The sequence below is a fragment of the Salvia hispanica genome, chromosome 5 (assembly GCF_029641045.1).
Source record: "Salvia hispanica isolate PSC_SH4W2 chromosome 5, Shi_PSC_v1, whole genome shotgun sequence".
NCBI lineage: Eukaryota > Viridiplantae > Streptophyta > Magnoliopsida > Lamiales > Lamiaceae > Salvia > Salvia hispanica.
In genome coordinates, this window is record NC_142696.1 from 48,407,470 (window position 1) to 48,429,627 (window position 22,158).

General features: G+C 37.9%; 2 protein-coding genes and 3 pseudogenes across 3 annotated transcripts; 4 read left to right on the top strand and 1 right to left on the bottom strand.

Moving 5' to 3' along the window:
• Positions 1 to 4,362: 4,362 nt before the first annotated feature.
• LOC125188142 (cytochrome P450 81Q32 pseudogene) lies at positions 4,363 to 7,018 on the top strand (annotated as a pseudogene). The gene is made up of 2 exons (XR_016130793.1): positions 4,363 to 5,250; positions 6,326 to 7,018. The product of XR_016130793.1 is annotated as a cytochrome P450 81Q32 pseudogene (transcript).
• Positions 7,019 to 8,119: 1,101 nt separating this feature from the next.
• LOC125190323 (calcium-binding protein KRP1 pseudogene) lies at positions 8,120 to 8,802 on the top strand (annotated as a pseudogene).
• A 1,039-nt stretch (positions 8,803 to 9,841) lies between these two features.
• Positions 9,842 to 10,407, top strand: LOC125190322 (calcium-binding protein KRP1 pseudogene; annotated as a pseudogene).
• Positions 10,408 to 10,422: 15 nt separating this feature from the next.
• LOC125190321 (Protein with RNI-like/FBD-like domain) lies at positions 10,423 to 12,696 on the bottom strand. The gene is made up of 3 exons (XM_048087592.2): positions 11,494 to 12,696; positions 10,874 to 11,059; positions 10,423 to 10,806 (listed from the first exon to the last, which is right to left on the bottom strand). The coding sequence occupies exons 1-3, from the start codon at positions 12,541 to 12,543 to the stop codon at positions 10,504 to 10,506; spliced, it is 1,539 nt and encodes a 512-aa protein (XP_047943549.2). The 5' UTR covers positions 12,544 to 12,696; the 3' UTR covers positions 10,423 to 10,503.
• Positions 12,697 to 13,930: 1,234 nt separating this feature from the next.
• On the top strand, positions 13,931 to 18,651 carry LOC125191223 (Transcription factor TFIIE, alpha subunit). The gene is made up of 10 exons (XM_048088735.2): positions 13,931 to 14,177; positions 14,280 to 14,402; positions 14,752 to 14,872; positions 15,494 to 15,622; positions 15,852 to 15,961; positions 16,053 to 16,236; positions 16,803 to 17,006; positions 17,724 to 17,948; positions 18,080 to 18,284; positions 18,401 to 18,651. Exons 1-10 carry the CDS (start codon positions 14,152 to 14,154, stop codon positions 18,487 to 18,489), a joined length of 1,416 nt encoding a protein of 471 aa, XP_047944692.2. The 5' UTR covers positions 13,931 to 14,151; the 3' UTR covers positions 18,490 to 18,651.
• Positions 18,652 to 22,158: the final 3,507 nt, after the last annotated feature.

A 22,158-nucleotide genomic window follows, 5' to 3' on the forward strand; every position in this document is an offset into this window, starting at 1 on the left:
AGTAAAATTAATCACAACTAATAACTATAATCTCGATCTAGAGTAATATAAGTAAAATGTTAAAATCAATCATGTAATTAGTATAATATTTAAACAATGCATAGTAAAATTTAATGTTAACACCATCGATATGAAATTATTAATATACAATTTATAATGTTCAAAATATGGAAGCCATTGCCATAGAAAAATAAAATAAATATAACCTTCATTCATATTTTTATCAATTTCAAAGATCTAATTTATTAAATTAAACAATAAATTCATCACATTAATCCAAGTCATCGCATAAATCCATAAGAATTTGTTATATCATACATGTCTCATAATAAAATAATCATGTAAACTCTTCACCTATATAATTGGGTCAACTAATTAAAAAGTATATTGCTAACAAATAATTTATTACGTAGTAACTCATTCATATTAAAACATTCGTCTCTGACTCCTCTTTGTACTCCAATACCCCTCCACCTTATCATTTTCCCTACATCTTTTATCCGCCTCCATCTAGCTTGGGTGCCCTTCTACATCACCGGTTATAATCTCCTGCACTTTTCTCGTCTTGCACTGGCGCAATCTATTTCACAAGCCAGATTTTCACCATCTACATGTAATAATTTCAAACAAAAATCAATACATACCCTATATTACAACTTTTGTTATTTCGTTGACTTTAGGTGCTCTTTTTGCATGAAATCTGTGGAAGACGAAGTTTGAGATGAATATATGCAATGCATTAACTTCTAAATATTATAGATGACCAGTTTCTACGATATATTCTATTTGTAAAAAAATATTATAGGCTTATAGCTAAGACAAAAAAAATTAAAACAAAACTATCAAAATAACATTAAGAAAAGAGCTTAAATATGGACTAATATCACTTAAACATTACATGATCCTCAGAATAAGATTTAATAGTGGTATTTTCCTTTCACGTCTGTCACATGACTCTATTGACTCTACCTCAACCTTATTTTCCTTCCCACTCTCCAAATTGATGATTTATACATGTACACGAAAACAATGTGATATTTTATACTCTACGTCTTCTTTGCTTCCGTTTGCCATTTCGTTGACTTTGAGTGTTCTCTTTGCATGAAATCTGTGAAAGCGACGAAGTTCGAGATGAATGGCTTTAACTTCAAATTATTATAGATAGTCAGATTCTATGATTTATTATATTAAAAAAAAATAACATTACTGAAAATAGCTTAAATATGGACTAATATCACTCAAATATAACATGATCATCAAAATAAGATTTAAAAATAATATTTTCCTTTCACCTTCTCTCACATGACTTGCTTTAAGAAATATGATGAAATGTGGGTGAAAAAATTATGTAACGTGAATTCAATTTTTATATACTAATAGTATTAAATTTATAATGATATATGAATAAAATGAGTTAATAAGAATTAACTATAGAGTGTAGTAACGGATTGATTAAAATTGAAATATGTAATCGCGGGGACGAAGCGAGTACTTTTTTAGCATAAAATTCCACCGTTTAGTTTATGTATTTTTCAGTGCCAAACCACGTATAGTCTAAAATTATATATTTGCCAGAAGACAGACGTAACATTAATTATTTTTTCTTAATTATTATAATAAGCATATACTACTATTGATTTTTGTCCTTTGTAATTTATTGAATTTTAGATATGGAGTGTTCTTTTCTCAATGTTTTTTTATAGAATTTGCGAGTTGGGCTTGATAGGTTGCACCAACTCAACTCGGCCCAATATTAGAAGTTGAATCTTTGATTAAGTAGTAACATAATGAACTAGGCCCAACACATTTATGTGTTTTATATTTCATTTTCATGGTTTAATATGAAAATGTAAGTAATATATGTGCTTCTTATTTATCTTTCCCACAAGTCAAATAAACAGCATTTTTCGATTAATTCTAAGATAACCAATCATAAAACAAGGAATTAGGAGAAATTGTGGATCCACGGGTGGTGGATGGGTCGATCGATCGAACATATTATTGACCCATGAGAGTCGAAAAATTCCATCAAATTCGGTCTTTTCATCTGCTGCCAATCGCATAGTATGTTTGCTCCACTTCAGCTCTTCGGGAAACGAGTTCACTTTTATTTTTTCGTTTGCATCTATTGCTAGTGACACTACCGACACACTATTTCTGTCTTTTGATGCCGACAAGTCGACGACTATTAAATTATGGTTTAACCACAAGTGTACCGAACCCGCCTTTTGGTGGAATCCGACTAATCCTGCTCGACCCGGCTTGTGGATTAAGGTTGAAAGTCTCCCAGCGGGTGGCGGAGTTTGAACCCGTGACCTCATGGTCACCACAACTCACCGCTGCCAACTGCGCTGCGACCCGTTGGTATGAATTCGATTTTTTGAACAGCATATTTGATTTTGACTTGTAGCAAGCGTGGTCATTCTTTTATAGTTAAAATTCGACCTTCCTGTCAATTAAATAGTAATGGAATTCAATAAGTTGAATAAGATAAGGCGCTATGGACACGTGACATAATTCAATAATTAGATGAATGAACAAATCTATTGACTTTTCAAAGTCAATGTGGCAGAAAATGTGTTGCAGTTCATAAATTGATATCTTTATTAAATGTGGTTGTGAAATGTGAAATCGAAAGTGACTTAAAAAGAGAATATCGCTTTCATTTTAGAATTTAATAAACAAACTTCTTTGTAGACAAGTGGCCTAAAGTTTCCATGCACGTAGACACTTGTTTGACGAACACAGACACCAACCACATTATACTACTAAAATACTACGTAATTTATAAATTTTTGCATGCAATTAATGAAATCTTATTCCACCTTATAATGTGGAGTAATTCAATATTGAATAATTGAGAAACGATAATACCAACATGCAATAACTTAGTATTTACTTTTAATGCATGGAAGTATTTTTTTACTTATATCCATCTATAATTAATAATATTCCGATTTTGTTCGTTCATATTTATATAATTTGACATAAAAACTCATGTTATTCGAAGATCGATTCACTAAAAAAGATAATAATACGGAGTAAATTAAATGAAATTTGTTTAAAAGTATATTAACTAGTTATAAAAATGGAAATAAGCTGAATATTTATGAAATATGATCTAGTCTTTGATATTATAGAAATGACCAAGAGGTATTGGTAAGGTGGGCATTAGAAAAAAATTAATTGAACCAATAAAGAAAATGCATCACGTTAGTAGTAACGGTCCAAAAAGAAATATGACTCACTTACTATAAATAAAGTAACCGAACTAATAAAGAAAATGTACTCCCTCCGTCCCAGATAATTTGAGACATTTTGACCCGGCACGGGTTTTAAGAAATCTAATGGAAAGTGAGTTGAAAAAGTTGGTGGGATGTGGGTCCTACTTTTAAAGTATTAGTTTTATAATAAAATGTGAGTAGGTATGAGTTAGTAGAATATGAGGTCCACTGCCAAAAATGGTAAAAGTGAAATGGGACAAATTATGTGGGACAGACCAAAATGGAAAACTGGGATGAATTATCTGGGACGGAGGGAGTATCATGTTAGTAGGAAGTAGGAACGGTCCAAAGAGGATTATGACTCACTTACGTAGGATTATCGAAATTATAGATGATGTTAGTATGTCTTGAATCTATACTGTTTGCCGCTAGCCAAACGGGGGGTCCGGGAGGGCGGAGGCGCCCCCGACCCGACGCTATGCTATGTTTCTGTTTTGGGTCCTAATTGTTACTCCTATATTGGGCCTGACCCGTCTCGTGTGCCTATTTACATAGAAGTAAGACACATAACTCTGTAATCGGAAAACACAATCTGAATACAATCCGTTTTCCTTTCTTGTCTGTAGACGCAGCCAACACAACATTAGTGAACCGCATAAATCTGTGTCTCTTTACGTTTCTGTTTGTCTCGATTACACAATTACTCTATTATGTCTCAATTAATGACGGGGTGCTTTAAAATTACAACACCTCTTAAAGTAACACCATACCACCATTCATAGCCAATCATTTGTACACGTGGACGAATAATCAGCTGGCACGTGGCAATCATAAAAAATGCTCAAGTGTAAATATCCAATACACTAAACAGCAATTTACAACAATTTTTTCTCGGCCAACAATATTCAATACGCTAGATTGCTGTCTAGCGTTTATACTATTGTTGTGTAGCGATTATAATATTGCTGCATACGTTATGTCACTGTGTCACTTTAAGAGGTGTTGTCATTTTAACACAAACCTAAACACGACAAGTTAAGTGGCCTAAAAGTATTTGTAGTAAATGAATGAAGTATAGATTCTACACAAAGCTACTTGAATCAAACCTATTCCACTCCCCTCAACACTCAACTTAGCCATGTCTTTCCTCCTCCTCCTCTTATATCTCCTCCCACTCTTCCTCCTCCTCCTCCTCTACACCACCACCAACCACCTCCTCCACAACCTCCACCACCTCCCCCCCACCCCCTTCCCCACCCTCCCCATCCTCGGCCACCTCCACCTCCTCCTCCTCAACCCCTCCCTCCCCTCCCACCGCGCCCTCTCCCTCCTCTCCCGCCGCCACCCCCCCTCCCCCCTCCTCCTCCGCCTCGGCTCCCGCCCCGCCCTCCTCGCCTCCACCCCCTCCTCCGCCCGCCAATGCCTCTCCCTAAACGACGCCGTCTTCGCCAACCGCCCCACCCTCCTCAACGGCAAGCACTTCGGCTACAACTTCACCAGCCTCGCCTGGGCCCCCCACGGCCCCCACTGGCGCCACCTCCGCCGCCTCTCCTCCTCCACCCTCCTCTCCGCCCACAACCTCTCCTCCCTCTCCTCCGTCCGGGCCGAGGAGGCCCGAACACTTGCCCGAAAATTGATGAATCAATGCGTTAAAGAGGTGGAAATGAGGGAGGTTTTCTTCGATCACGCGTACAGAGTGGTGGCGGCGATGATTCTCGGGAGGGCGGGGGAGGCGGAGGGGGCGGAGGCGGAGGGGTTTAGGGAGATTGTGGCGGAGATGGCGGCGGCGACGGTGATGGCTAATGTGGTTGATTTTGTGCCGATTTTGGGGTGGTTTGGGTTTGCGGGCGTGGAGAGGAGGATGAGGCTGGTGCAGGAGAAGAGAGAGAGGTTTATGGAGAATTTTATCGGAAAATATGGAGGCAATGGCGGCGGAGGGGAGAGGAATTTGATCGGAATATTGTTGGATTTGCAGAGGGAGGAGGCGGAGTATTATACGGATGAAATGATCAGGAATTTTCTATTGGTAACCAATCTATTACATTTGTTTCAAATTATTTTATTTGGCATTTGTTTGTTGATATTTAGAAAATTTGAGAAATGATGAATAATTTTGTAAGTAGAGGTGTGAAAGGATACTCTTAATTGGCGGTGATGAAATGCGATGAAGTAACATGTAAATAAGGAGTATGGTTTTCGAGGTTGATAAACATATAAATACATTTTTTAGGAATATACTAATCTAATTATTATGAAACACAAAGTACTTTGATCTGTCCCAAACAAATTGATTTGTATTTTTTAGATATTCAAAACGAAATGAGTCTTTTTTCTTTTGGCAAAAGTTAGTTATATTTTTTATTTTCTCATTACTTGTTTGCTTTATTATTTCTTAATTTTAATATTCACCAAATTTTTGTATTATCATTGATTTGGGAGTAAGGAAGTTATAATTTTTTTTATTTAAGTTACTAAGATCTCCAATCATTTACACCAAACTCAAACCCATTTCTGTGAATATGTTACATCAAAAAATAATTTTATTCCAACCATTTATACCAAATTCAAGATTTACCCCATTTTTGGGTTTTTGTCTCACAAAACTTTTGCAGTAACATCAAATATGGTGTTGTTTCACAAATAAACCCAAACATAGGTTTGAGTTTAGTGTATAGTTGGAGAAGATTTCTATATCAAAACTCATTTTGAGTGTATGGTTGGATATGGTCTAAAACTAAAAATTTGCATGACTTCGAATTTGGGCCATTGAGGGCCATTGGGAGTACTAAAATATGATGTCATGTGGGCCTTTGGACAAGTATAATGTGTACAGAGTGTCTAAATTATGAAAATATTTGAGTTATATTAATTTTCATAGAAAATTATGATTAGATAGAGAAAATGATAAAAAATTGGAAGGGTATATATATTGAAAATAATAAATGAAAGTAAAAATATTTTGTTAAAAAGTGTTGTTGGTTATAATATTATGAAAAACTAAATTAATAAGGGTTAAGAACTTATTATTGGGGAGTTTATAAGCTGTTAGAGCTTATTTTTATAGCATTTAACTGATGTAAATGTTCTTTTATCTTAAACAGGTTATAATCCAAGGAGCAACACACACTACAGCAACCACACTAGAATGGGCCTTCTCCCACCTCCTAGCAAATCAACACACCATCCTAGCTAGAGCGAGGGCCGAAATCGACAATCTCATCGGAAAATCCCGCCTCATCGACGGACCCGACCTGCCCGAACTCCCGTACCTCGGATGCATCATCAACGAGACGCTCCGGATGCATCCGGCGGCCCCGCTCCTGACGCCGCATGTCTCATCGGACGAGTGCCGCGTGGAGGGGTTCCGCGTCCCTCGCGGCACCATGCTGCTGGTGAACGCGTGGGAGATCCACAACAATCCCGAGACGTGGAAGGATCCTGAGAGATTCTTGCCCGAGAGATTTGAGGGCGGGAAAACTGGATTTGAATTTGAATTCAAATTTTTGCCCTTTGGCTGGGGCAGGAGGGCCTGCCCCGGCCAAAGACTGGCTATGGAAATGGTTGGGGTGGCGTTGGGGTGTTTGGTACAATGTTTTGAATGGGAAAAGATTGGTGAGATTGATATGAAAGAAGGGAAAGGGGTTGTCACGTCAAGAGTTCAACCCTTGAGAGCTAAGTTGGTCCCACGCCCATTCCTTGCCAACTTACTTTCTTGAAGCGTCGTCGATGACTGAAAGGTCGTGATTCGATTTCATTAACTGATTATTCGAACCATTCGTGATTGAAAGGTCATGATTTTGATCTTATTAACTAAACCATCAAATTCGATTTGATCTATAACTGAATATTCGAACAATTCGTGATTGAAAGGCCATGATTTTCATCTTATTAACTAAACTTTTGAACCGTCTGTGATTGAAAGGTCGTGATTTTGATCTTATTAACTAAATCTTTGAGCCGTTCGTGATTCAAAGGTTATGAGTTTGGTCTTCTTAATTTTCTTTATTAAATCTTGTGCTATTATATACACTTATTGGTGGCTATTATGCATTATCTTAAGCGAATTTAATGCGAACTAGATTTGCATATAATTATTTAAAACTAATTAAAAAGGATTTCTTAGCTTAAACCCTCGAACGTAACCAATTGCAGACGGTGCTTATTTTAAATCAAGTAGTATTAATTTAATTTAAAATCTAGTAAGGTAAAAATTAGTCCTTATCCGTCGAATCTGTTGTACCCAATTTTATATCATGTACTAATTAATAAATATTTATTATACATCCAATCCAACTATGTACAGCCAAATACTAATAAAAAAGTCCAATCTTAAATTAAGCTTTATAGTCTATTGTCCATATAATTTTTTAATAAAAAAAAGACGCCAATTAAGAAAGCCGGTAGCTCAAAGACTCTGGCTAATGCCTCATTCTTGCTAGCAATTGTTCAGATTTTAAGGCTCGAAGTCGCTGTAATTATTTGTCGCACTCCAAATTCAAAATATTAGATTGCCCGATACTACACGATCAAATTAGAACTTTGTGGTGATCTTCTTAAAAAGCTTCACATGAACAAAATCAAATATTGAGGCATGCATGTTTCCAAGTTCCCACCTCCCAAGTCTCCCTGCAACCCAACAACATCCATCCAAATCATGTGAAAACACTTGTTTATTCAGACAAAATTCACTAAATTAAATTCAATGAAACTTCCTCCTGTTCTCATGGGAACAAGTCAGAAATCACAAGAATCCCCTTTTATATTCTAATCCACCCAAAATTACCACAATGCCCCTCTCCCTCTTCCAAGAAAGTTATGCAAGAACCCCATGAATGACTCCCTCTGTACATTGGTTGTCATCAATTCCCCCCTCTTTCCTTGAAATCCACCACACCCTCTCTCCCCTTTTAGTATAAAACCCTCAATCAACATTGCTTAATTATCCAAATTGTGTAAAAATTGAATCTTGATTCTTGATTCAAAATGGCTGGAGGGAATGATCAGTTTGAAGACATGCTGCCATTGATGGCTGAGAGGTTGGGAGGTGAGGGGCTGATTGGGGAGCTATGCAAAGGGTTTGGTCTGCTGATGGATAGGGAAAAGGGGGTGATCACATTTGAGAGTTTGAAGAAGAACTCGGCTCTCTTGGGGCTGCAGGATCTCGGGGACGAGGAGCTCGAGGGGATGCTGAGGGAGGGCGATCTCGACCGGGATGGCGCCCTCGACCAGATGGAGTTTTGTGTGCTCATGTTCAGGTTGAGCCCTCAGCTCATGGACCAGTCTGAGGCCTTGCTGGAGTATGCTTTAGAGCATGAGTTTGGATGGAATTGAATTTTTTTTTTTTTTTGCATTTGTTGAGTTAGGGGGGGCTCGGGCCCGGATCTTGCGTTGCAAATCGTGTTTCATCTTCTGTTTCGTTGTTGTTGTTGATGCGGAGACTACGAGATGTAGCGTGATTTGTGATAATGGATGATCCGTGAATAATTTGTGTATATAGATCAAGCAAAAGTGTCATTAGGCCTCTCAAAGTCGTGTAAATTGATTATTTTGTAATGACAATAATGGAAGCTTTGTTGAATGCATTGTGCATATATGTGAAACAAAAGTGATGATTCTAATAGACTCGTGCAAAATGTTTGTATAGAAAGCAATAAAGAGATCAAATATGACCCTTTTGTCACTAGTTCAGAGATCAAATAATTTGTGCAAATAGATACAACAAATGTATTGATTCTCTCATACTCATACAACGTGTATTAATGATATAAAATATGATGAATATGGAATTAGGAAAAAAAAGATCAAGAAATGATAAAGATATCAAATGAGACCCTTTTATCACTAGTTCATAGATCAAATAATTAGTGCATATAAATCAAAATCAAACAAAAGTATTGAATCTCTCAAACTCATAAAACAGAGTTAATTGTAAAATAAATCATGAAAGATGGTCAAATTCTGGTTTGTTCCATATTTTTCAAGATCTGTAAAATGAATCACGAAGTTTGAGTTTGCAATTATCTCATCCTTCCTTTTTTTCCAGCGAATTACGCGCTGATGTGGCAGTCGGCTTAAAACACGTAGACAAAACGTCATTTTAAATTTAATTAGATAATGATATTTTGCCAATATCCACGTGTTTTAAACCCGACCGCCACATATAATTCATTAAAAAACAGAAAAGATGGGATAAATTTAGAACTTCCTAATTTATTTCTCAGATTTAAAAAAATGTAAAAAGACTTATCACGATAAGTAAAACACGATGTACTTAGTAATTTAGGATCTATCAATCTTATTTATTGCCAACTTTATTAAAAGTACCAAATGCCAATGAAAGTTCCTCCTATCCTCATGGAGCAAGTCCAAAATCACAAGAAACCCATTATTCTAATCAACCCGAAATTACCGTACTGACCCTGTCCCTCTTCCAAGAAAGATATAGCTCCATTTCTCTGTAAGAACCTCAGCCGACAGGCAATGACTGTCTGTACATTGGTTGTCATCAGTCCCCCACTCTTTCCTTGAAATCCACCTCTCCCTATCCCTTTTAGTATAAAACCCTCATGCCCCTTTTCCTCATCATCATCATCACCATTGTTTAATATCCAAATTGTGTTAACAAGAGAGAGTCTTGATTCTTGATTCATAATGGCTGGAGGGAGAAGGGGGAATGATCAGTTCCAAGACATGCTGCCATTGATGGCTGAGAGGTTGGGAGGTGAGGGGATGATTGGGGAGCTCTGCAAAGGTTTTGGTCTGCTGATGGATAGGGAAAAAGGGGTGATCACATTTGAGAGTTTGAAGAAGAACTCAGCTCTCTTGGGGCTGCAGGATCTCGGGGACGAAGAGCTCGAGGGCATGCTGAGGGAGGGCGATCTCGACCGGGATGGCGCCCTCGATCAGATGGAGTTTTGTGTGCTCATGTTCCGGTTGAGCCCTCAGCTCATGGACCAGTCTGAGGCCTTGCTGGAGCATGCCTTGCACCAAGAGTTTAGATGGAAATGATTGTTCTTTTTCTTTTTTGGGGGCTCGGGTTTCATCTTCGTTGTTGTTGATTATGCTGAGACAACGAGATGTAGCGCGATTTGTAATAGACGATCTCGTGGGTGGAACATCGGATGGTATCTCGAATAATTTGTGTATATAGATCAAGGGAAAATGTCAATTAATCCTCGTCAAATCGTCAAATGATGAAATGAAATACGAGACTGAAACACGATAAATAAATAAATAAATGTCAGAGCAAAATAAATGAATTGTATGATCAAATCAAGAACTACTGGAAAACAATGTTAGCATTGGAAGAAGCCCTAGAAAATCCCAAAATCTGTGATTTGATCTTCTCTCTAAGAAGGGAATCTCTGCCTTTAGAAAGACTAGCGCTTAGAAACACCTGCTGCAGCACTTTCCCATGCTTGAGCAAGAACTTCACAAGGCTTACATCATTTGCACACTCTGTGAATCCATGGATCTTCACCACCTTCAGGTGGTGGAGAAACGAGCTCAGCGACTGGGCCTGCGACTCCCAGTGTCGCTCTTCGCCTGAGCTCAGGGACTGCCACAGATCCTTGTTCCATTCCTGGTGGGCGATAATGAGTTTAAGGGAGAGTGTGGATATGGGAACAGAGTTGAATTTGGTGACTTACTTGCTGTTGGGCGCTGCGGTCGCGAATGATCATGATGGTTATGGTGTGGAGGGTGGGAGAGCTCCTGAATATACTTGCTAATCCGGGGTTGTTGTGCTTGTTAAAGGCGGTGGCGAGCTCGAGGTACTTGAGTTTGTTGAATGAGCATAGTGATAGTCCTGCAAAGTGATTGTGTTTTGATAGAATCTGTGGCCACTAACAAAGTTAGGAAGATGGAAGTCTGAATTTAGGGGATTTGATGCAGAGTGAAGAAACACAGATTTTGAATCAGCAGGAACAAAAACTTGAGAAAATTATGGCAGAAATCAGAAACAGAATGTGAATTGTGTGATTCAGCAAACAATCTCAGAACAAACACAGATTTTGAATCAGCAGTTAAAAGTTACCAACAAACTGCTAAAATAGGAATTGCACAGAGTTTGAATCAACAGTTAAAAGTTAACTCAAACTGCTAAATAGGAATTGTGTATATTACTTATGATTTTATGCAGCAATCAATCACAGAACAAATGCAGTTTTTGAATCAATATTTAACAATCACCAACAAACTGGTAAAATAGGAATTGTGTAAAACATATGATTGCTGAAATGCAGATTTATGGATCGGATGAAGAATGTACCTCGATGCACTGGCTTTCGAGAGTGAGAGAGTGGCAATTCGACATTCCAGAAAGGAAATTCCACACGCTTATGATCTTAGACGCACTGAGATCTTCAGGAAGGAGGTAGAAACCAACAAAAGCCTCCTGTAGATGAGTCAAATCATGCAGAATACATTCTTCAGTGACAGCATTGTACGACCAAAACATGATTCGCAGATCAGGTGCTTCGATCTCCACCCGACTGCTAACGCTATACGCATCAAAGCAGCTCCGCACTCTCAATTTCTTCAGTTTCTGGACGCGGATTTCCAGATCCTGCAGCTGATAGCAGTTCTCGAGGCTCAAATCCTCGAGCGCGGGGGATTCGATTCTGAGATGCCTCAGATCGAAGCACGCTTCGAGATGCAGCTTTTTGAGGAGAGGAAATGATGAATTTGTGAACAGATTCGTGAGATGCGGCTGATCGCAGAGAATTAGGCGCGAGAGAGATAGAACCGAGAGCGATCGGAATCCGTCCTTCATGATCTCGAGAGGCGGCAGGCGGAAGCCAGGATGGCACGATTTCAGCCGCAGCGAGCGCAGCGTGCTGCTCCCGATCACGCTGCGCGGGAAATTGAAGTAATCGCAGGTGGAGACCTCGATGTCGAGCTCCTGCACGTTGTGCTTCACGGCGTGGCGGATCAGCGCGGAGAGGCGCGAGAATGTTAATGAAGCTCGGAATCGGAGGACTCTGACATCGGAGTGCTTCTCGAGGAGGCTGAGGATCTGATCCGCGTAGCCGGCGCATCGCGCGACGTGCAGGCGCACTCGCCTCTCGGCGTCGCGGCACGCGGAGTCGATGTGCGGCGGGCTGTAGGCGGTGGTGAAGTCGAGATCGGGGAAGGAATACCAGAGATCTCGCCAGCGGCGGGAGAGGACGCTCGTCTGCGCGGCGGATCTGATCGGGAGGAAGGCGATGACGTGGTGGAGGATGTCGTCGGGGAGATCGCTGACGCGGTCCTCATCGTCGAGGTCGGCCGGCGGCGGATCGTGGCACGGCTTCTTCCGCTTGGCGGATCGCGTCTCCATGAATCATCCGTGTGCGATTGCGATTGGTGGTGGAGGATTTGTGAATGTGAGGGAGTGGCGATGGATGCGAGGAGTTAGGATTCGCCATTTTCTGTGGAGGTTTGAAGTCTTCAAACAGATTTTCATGAGAAGAGTGCGGGAATTCAAACTGAAGAGGTTATCGCCTTTTTTTATTCCTTTTTATTTGCGAATGACTCGCTACAATTCTATTTTTATAATTGATTCTAATATTTTCTTTGAAAAACACATTATATATAAGTTTTTTCAATTCGAAAATAAATCACATAAATAAAAAATTCTTTCGTCCTTAAGTTAGTCTCATAATATTTATATGTATTGTTCTCTTATATACTAGTACTATAGAGCTCCCTCTATCCCACAAAGATTGTCCCATTTTTTTATTTTCATCCGTTCAACAAAAATTATCTCATTTCACTTTTTACCATTTTTGGTAGTGGACCTCATATTCCACTAACGCATTTCTACTCACATTTTATTATAAAATTAATATATAAAAGTAAGGTTCATATTCCATTAACTTTTTCAACTCACTTTTCATTACATTTCTTAAAACTCATGCCTGATCAAAGTAGGATCATCTTTGTGGAAAGGAGGAAGTATTATATGTCGTACATCATTAGGCCTATTGTTGAAATTATTTATGATAAGAATGCGTTAGAATCAACACAGTGAAATTTGAATAAAAAATTGTAGGAGAATTTGAAAGAAATTACTCCCTCCGTCCCCTATTAGGAGTCACTCTTTGACCGGGCACGGGTTTTAAGAAATGTAAAAAAAAGTTGGTTGAAAAAGTTAGTGGAATGTGGAACCTATTTTTTTATATTGGTTTTATAATAAAATGTGAGTGAATTGAGTTAGTGGAATGTGGGACCTACTTACTATTTATGGTAAAAATGAAGTGTGACTCTTAATTGGGGACGGACCGAAATGGAAAAGTATGACTCTTAATGGGGGGACGGAGGGAGTAAATGATAAGAAATTTAAGAAGAAAATAATTTTTATGTATGAATGAATGGGTGGATAATATTTATAGGAGGAGAAAAAGGGGAAAAAGTTATAAAAAACGAAAACAAATAAATTAAAGGCCCGGGACGCTTGCTAGCATACATTAGGCGATTGGTTGACAAGACTACGTGTGCTGCACACGCTAAGCGACTGATTTAGACGATTATGAGTGTTGCACAACGCACGTTAGAAATAATTTTGCATGCGCGAGAATTGAGATGGTCCAACGTGCTTCCTCGTGCACAACGAGACACGCCCTCCGTGCAGTGCGCGGGTTAACGAGGCATGCTTGCTAGTTGCATGCGAAACATGTTTGACTAGGCTCCAACATTGAAGAATCAACCACCTCTATCCCGTGCCCTAATCCCCAATCACAAACACTCCTACTTTTTTCCCCTTCTCTAATTCCATAATTTTCCCCCAATTTCTCTCCAAACTTTCCCCTTTTCCAATCTTCAAATCCCTAACTTTTCACACAAAAAAACGCCTCGTGATTCTGCTTCACTAGTTTGCGGAGAGCGAAATGCAACCAAGTTGACGGTTCTTCACTGAGCTCGAATTTACCGAAGAAGGAGCCTAATTATGGCCAGCATCGATCCGTTCAACCGGTATTACGTCTCTCAACTGCGATTATGCTTTTTTCTCGTTACGTACGAGGCGTTTCGTTGACATGCTTTGTGTTGTTTGCTTGTATCACGTGAACGAATCAGCTTGGTGAAACTTGCGGCGAGGGCTTTTTACGATGACATAACGACGAAAGGGGAAAATCAGCAGAAGACGGGGAGAAGCGACAATAGAGGGATTGCCGTGGTTGTTCTCGACGCTCTTACGAGGTAATTTCCGATGCCGAAGGGATTGGCAAGTTTTGATTTTTTTTTGTGAAATCGTAATTTGGTTATATTAAGTATGTGTAGTTCATTTATGTTGTTGCCGGAATTTGAATTAAATGTGCTTAAAACTTTGTGAATTTGCCTATTTTGTGTTTAACTGGCTTAATTTGGATGTTCAGTTGATTTCCTCATCATTTGCTTGATAATTGTTGGAGTGGAAGAAAAACTGTTGCTGTTTAGGTTTGACGATTGGGAATACTAAGATTAAATTTCGTGTAAGCTTTGAAATCGAGGTAAACAATGTCTGCACGTAAAATAATCTGATGTGGCTTCAATTTTCGTTCTGGTGCAGGCGACAGTGGGTAAGAGAGGAGGATTTGGCTAAGGACTTGAAGCTTCATACCAAGCAACTTCGAAGAACTCTCAGGTTCTTTGAAGAAGAAAAGCTAGTAGCTCGAGATCACAGGAAGGAGGTTGGTTTGACTGGTTCAGTATAATACTAGCAAAATATTTTTGAATGTTTATTATGATTATTTCCACTCGTTTATTGGCCTACATTATGCTTATATAATGTCGAAATCTCATGCTTTATTTGTCTTTATATTTATCCGAACTCCGTATGCTCAACAGTGTAGGGAACAGTAGTTCCTGGTAAATGCGAATCTAGGTTTTCCATTCTTCGCGTATATTTTCCATGCAGAATGTAAGATTATGCCCATGCCTAGATTCTTCCTAGAGATGCAGTTACACTACAGGTTCAATATATTGTGTAGATTACGCTTGTGTTTGTGCACATTATGCATGCATGCACTAGTGGAAACTATTACACGTGTAAAAGTGGGTCTGGCTACTTAATTTGTTTTCTTTTTGAACGAATAAAGGTAGAAAGAGGACAGATGGCAGGACTTTTCCTGGTATAGTTAGTTTTTCTCATTTAATGACCAATTAGATTCTTAAATACAAGTTACATAGTCCTCAATTCAAGCTGGAACACCCCCCCCCCCCCCCTCAATTTTCTGATTGGTAGTTCATTTGATTACTTAAAGTTGTCAAGTGCCCCCCGTATTTGTTTGATTATATCTCATTCTTTGCAGACTGCAAAGGGTGCAAAAGTATATAATGCTGCAGTTGCTGCCACTGGTGATAGTCAACAGACTGGAAGAGAAGGCGATGACAAACAAAAGATGCATGTACACTCGTATTGCTGTCTGGATTATGCACAGGTTTTTGGCTCCTTAACCTAGATACTTTTCAGTAGGATCATGCATATCATAGTCTAGAACATTGCGTGGCTAGAGGAAGTGGGTTGTTGATATTGTTAGCGGTGAAACAAGAGTTTGTAGCAAAATTGCGGTTCAGATTCATTAATCTTTGGGGCCTATCTGAGAGTATGTTTGATGTTTCTTCCCTCCATCTGAAATTGACTTATGTAGTCTAATTAATTTATTGCAGATATATGATGTGGTGAGGTACAGATTGCATCGAATGAAGAAAAAGCTGAAGGATGAACTAGAGAGCAAGAATACTATACAGGAGTATGTTTGCCCCAATTGTGGCAAAAGGTATCTGTTCGTAGAACAAGGGTCATTTTCCCTGCACTTTTGGCATTTAATTACTGACGGGTCTTGAGATTTTATTTCAAATAAACTCCAGATACACTGCTCTTGATGCACTCCAATTGATCACTCCATATGACGAGTACTTCCACTGTGAAAGTTGCAATGGTGTACTTGTAGCTGAAAGCGACAAGTTAGCTATTCAAGATTTGGGAGATGGAGATGATAATGCAAGAAAGCATCGCCATGATAAAATAAAAGACATGTTGTCAAAGATGGAGGTTTGTCCTCTTTAAGTTTTTTTGATCATTCTTGTATGATTCAAGTTCTGTGATTATGTTAAACTTTTTAACTATATAAAGAAATGAAAGCCTGCCATACTTCTCAGTCAATTCATTTACCAATTTGCCGAATTAGTTTATTTATTGATGTAAAGATGCTTATTTTAGCATGTACGAGTCTCATCAATCATCTGGTTGAATATGAAAATGCTATACTTGCTTTCAATTTAATAAAAAAAAATATTGTAGCCTCTGCTTCTTTCTGCTATAAAGTACAACGTAGAAAATGATGACAGATATGCGATGTACTTATTCCAAACTTGTTTGGTCATTTCAAAGGATTAATTAATCTTTACAATAGATGTATATAGATGTTTTTTAACAGATTGGCAGTACATGGATTTGATGCTGCCAATTGCGCTTCTCCGTATGAATTTGCATGTTCACAGCTTTTCCAAAAAAATCATGGGACCAATTGAATTGTTATCATCTTACAAATTTCAAGAAATCTTGCTTTTCTGCCTCATAAACTGTCTTCTTAGTTGTGGAAGTTTGGTTGGAAACAGGTACAGCTCAAACCACTCATTGATCAACTTGCTAGGGTTAAGGATTTGCCCATCCCTGAATTTGGAAATCTTCAAGCTTGGGAAGCTAGAGCACATGCTGCTGGGCGTTCTTCCAATGGGGACCTTACCGCGAATGACCCTTCTAAATCATCTCAGGGTTTTGGTTTTGGCGGAACTCCTATGCCTTATGTTGGGGAGACGAAGGTGGGCTTGCTTCTTAACTTCTTTCACTTTATGTGCGAGGTTTTGTTTTCTATCTTGCTCTTGCTATAAAAGATGGGTCAAAGAGATTGAGCACTGACCGGAGTGATGAATATACACTTTGCTTACTAAAATGCATTTCGTATCAATTCCTTCAGGCTACTTAGTCTCTCGTCAGCATGTCATAATTATAGATATACTGCACTCAATCACAATAGGGTACATTTTTAGCTTCCTAAATAGCTGGTACTCCCTCCATCCACCATTAGGAGTCCCATTTGCGTTTGACGCGAGTTTTAAGAAATATAAAGAAAAGTGAGTGGAAAAGGATAGTGAAATGTGGGACCTGTTTTTATATAGTAGTTTTATAATAAAATGTGAGTGGAATAAGTTAGTGGAATGTGGGGTCTACCTATCATTTATAGTAAAAATGAACCGGGACTCCTAATGGCGGACGGAGGGAGTATATTTCTGTGGGAGTGTGTGGGAAACGTTGCGAATGTTCTTAATTTAGAAAAGGAATAATTGAAGCCTATACGATGCTGGAAAACCATTAGTGTGCATCAAACTTTCTCTATTTGCCTGGTGAACATTGAATATGTTGCTTTATAACTCCTAATCATTTGATTTGATGCATATGTGCTCATCATTAATTTGGAACTCTGCTTAATGGAAAATTTGCATGTATTACTCCAAAACCTCAAAGTTTTGCAATGGTAGGTTGAAGTTGCTTTTTCTGGCATTGGTGAAAAGGGAGAAACGGCGAAATCAGAAACTCCTATGAAAGTGTTGCCTCCATGGATGATAAAGGACGGAATGAGTCTCACGAAAGAGCAACGCGGAGAAACCAAAGCAGAGACGAAATCTGATGGTACTTTGACGGCTCCCAAGGTTTCTGATGACAAAAAATCATCAACAGTAAATGATGAAAAAAAGAGTATACAGGTTTTTTGCCATTACTGAAACTTTTTGTTTTAATCTTCGCACCACTTTACATAATGTAGACTTCTTTGGGATTTTATCTTTCATTTAGAACGCTCAAGTCTTCTTTGATCTCTATGTTTCCATATTTTCAGGATGAATATGTTAAAGCCTATTATGCCGCTATACTAATGCGGCAACATGAACACGGAGAGACGATGAATAGGCCTGAGCTAGCCAATACGATCTCCAACGAAGACTATTACACCACCACTGAGCGGCAAGTCGGCATGAAGTCAAAACGCGATGAAGATTATGAAGGAGACGATGTCAATTGGGAAGAGGCTGCTCCGCCAACCGGTAACTCACTTTTCTTTGTTCCGATTTACCTCCTTAAACCAAAAACTGGTACAAAAAAATTCACACCATTTGTATAAAAATCAGAACATAACGATTGCCACATGATTGATTTTCAGGTGGCCAAACTAGACAATTTAAAGTTGACCTGAATGAAGAAGCTGAAGTTTCCGAGGAGGAGGACGACATCGACTGGGAAGAAGGATGAAGCTCCGGCAGCTTAGAAATTACTATGTACAAGTAGTAGCATCTGGTTGTGTGGATATAGTCAATGTAGAAAAGTAGTGTATGTAGAAATAGAATTGAACTGCAGAATCCCCAGTGTAGAAGATAATGGCATTTTACTTTGTGATTTGAGTTTAGGCCTAAATGATCATTGTGTCTACACAGTTAATTCACAACAGGAATAAAATGTTACAGATGCATCCACCTCCATCTAAGCATAAACTTCACCGAGAGCGAAAACGAAACTGCAGCAGGGCCATTCCCGGTCGCCTGATTCCTACATTGTACAGTCCTTCAACAAGAACTTCCAGTATCTCGAACACGAAGGATTCATATGGATCGCTTGTAGAATCCATCTCATCGAACTGTCACCACGGGACGACTCTCTTGATAGCAAATGCATTTGAAATAGGAGCTCAGCAGATCGGTTTCTAAATATAAGTCAGATAATTTGCCGTGATACATCTAGCAACAGATAACTAAGATAATTTCTGTCAGCAAAAATATAAGTCAGATAGCATTATAAGAAGTGTAAATTAACAAGGCCCATGGTATCTAAAACAGAGTTTATTTGAGGTAGCATCTAAACATAATGGATATATGAGATGGGGTGCGTTAAACGCCTCTTAAAATAATCATACCACCATTCCTAGTCAATCATTTGCACAGTTGGACGAATAACCAGCTGCCATGTTGCAATCATAAAAAATGCTCAAGGGTAAATTTTCTCGGCCAACGCAATATCCAATACACTAGACAGCAATTTATAGATTGTTGTGTAGTGTTTAAGTTTATCTTAAGTATTTCGATGTTACATATGTTCCCTCCATCGTCTTCTTCTTCTTCTTCAATTCTCATCACATGAAAATGGATTCCGGGTACAATTCTTCAATTTTCGCCTTAATTTGATTTTATATCTTTGATTGTGAATTCATGTTGGAAGGATGAGAGAGATGATATCGAATTATCACGTTTCCCTAAATTGCAGTTTTAGTCAAGCGGAATGTGAATTGTCCATTTAGGTGGTGTTCGGTTTCCTAGATAAAATACCAATATATAATATAAGATTGAATAGTGAGATTAAGTTATCTTATGAACCAAACACACTGCATATTTAATCTCGGATACAATCTTGCAAACCGAACACCCCCTTGACATGTTTGGTAGGGGTGATAACTCATCTAGGTGGTGTTCGGGTGAGTAATGCGTATGAAACTTGTCCTTGAAAGGGAAACAATAGCTGGCTAATTAATACTCTCTGTCTCAAAAGAATATGCACTTTGTGTTAAACACATGTTTTAACGCAAAATTGATAAAGTAAGAGAGATATAAAAAGAAAAAAGTAAATAAAGTATTATTAGTGGAGAGTGGGTTCGATCTCAGTAGAGAGTAAAGAGTTTCATAAATTAGAAAGTGCATATTTTTGTGGAACGGACTAAAAGGAAAAGAGTGTATATTCTTGTGAGTCGGAAAGGAGACGAACGTGACCATTTCTTCAATCCTAAAAGAAAATTAAATCTCTTTTTGCTATTTTTAAAAAGGCCCAATAATAATAACCATCAACTTAAAAGGCCCAATCATATAATGACCATCCAAGAGGCTTTCTCGCAAAGTAATATAGTTTGTGTCAGTAGGCCCATAAGCCCAGTAATGTTGTGACATTTTAATTGAAAGTCTTATAGCAACATATAGACTTGTCATATTTTTTTATTTACTTCGTATTACTAAATTTAGTAAAATTTAATAACTTCATATTTGTGAGTAGTTGGCAGCATTGGTCGAGTGTGATTGAATCATTTGTGAGCTAATAATGAATAGTGTTTAGGGTAATGATAAAATACAAACTCAAATAGTGTACAAACTTCAAACTATGATCTGGACCGTTAGAAAATGTCAACAGATGACAAAATAACAGCAACAAAAAATGTCAACACAGTGTCAACACAATTTCAACACAGCATCAGTCGTTGACATTGTGTTGAAATTTTTGTTGCTATTATTTTATCATCTGTTGACATTTTCTAACGGTCCAGATTAAAGTTTTGAATTTATACAATATTTAGAGTTTGCATTTGATCACATTCCATAGTGTTTATTAGTAATAATTATAAATGCACTGTGAACTATGTTGTGGTTTTGTATATTCAGTTTTATTTAATAGCAATAATTGTAAATGCGCTTAAAATGATAAGTCAACATAATCAAATACTCCCAAATTGTAAAACATCATGAGATATAGATTAGCATTCGGATGTATGCATTGTCTTACTATTCTTAGCCCTTAAGATAGATTAAACACTATGATAATTAATATAGTATGGCTGATGAATTAAAATAAAAAGTTCAATTTGAATAATCTAAAGCTGTCAAATTAAAGTCATACTCTATTAAGACTTCCCTATGAAAGCTGACATTGCTTTCATGCAGAAAGTTTTAGATCTAGACTTTAATTTTCCACTACCAATTTAATTATTTAAATGAGAAAAAGGAGTTATACATTAGAGAATGACATGGTTAGATCGGCTATACATTTATTATTACGCTGATAATACTAAATTATTTAACTCCGATATTTGCATGGTTAAGTTTTCTCAATACTTTAAGACAAAATACTCATGCGTCACAAAAAGACAAAATACTTAAGAAACTAAAGAAATGAAAAGTAAATCAAGAAAAGAGTAGTCAGAAATAATGTTCAATGTTCCCAGATTGCTGGGCATGCACTGGATGCCACGAGCACATTCATTATAATAATAATAATAATAATATTCTCTCTGTTCCGCTTTAGGAATCCGATTGATCAATTTTGAGCGTCCCGCTTTAAAAGTCTCGGTTGAGATAAATTAATAAAAAATGCCAACAAAGTATTAAAAGTGAGTCCTAACATCCACTAAAACTAATAAAAAAGTGTTAAAAGTGGATCCCAACATCCACTATAACATTTATATATTGGACACTCAATTAAAAGTGGGTCCCAACATCCACTACTATATTTATTTATTACACACTCAAATACTTTTTTCTTAAAATATATGCCCGACTCAACCGGGACTCCTAAAGCGGGACGGAGGACGTATAAAATAGATAACATCTATCACAAAATTGGGATCTGCCTACCTTGCTAGTATTAAAAAGACAAATCATACTCACTTGATCTAAATAAAAAAAAGGGGACTCTCACGTGTCCGTCGGCCCCAAAATATAGTTTTCAGTGTCATATTAAATTATATATAATGTTTAATATCATAAATTAGTTCAAATCGAAACAATGCATGTATGCATTAATGCAAGGTTAGTAGTTAAGAGTTAAGACACCTAACTCCTCGCTAACTCACATGGAGAGCGTGCACCCACGGACTATTTTACACTTAGTTAGATACTGCCGGCAAAATATTGTTCATGTTTGATTCGACACAGAGTTTTCAGAAATATGAAAAAAGGTGAGGTGAAAAAGTTGTGGAATGTAAACTCCATATTTATATATTAATGAGTTAGTGAAAAGTGAAGTTCGTTTACCAAAAATAGAAAGAAAAAAAAAGTGGACATTATTTCACGGCGGACTGAAATAGAAAAATTGGACAACGTTTCATGAAAAGAGAGAATATTTAATAAGCATGAAGTGTTTGTTTTCGAACAAGCCATGATATAGTTT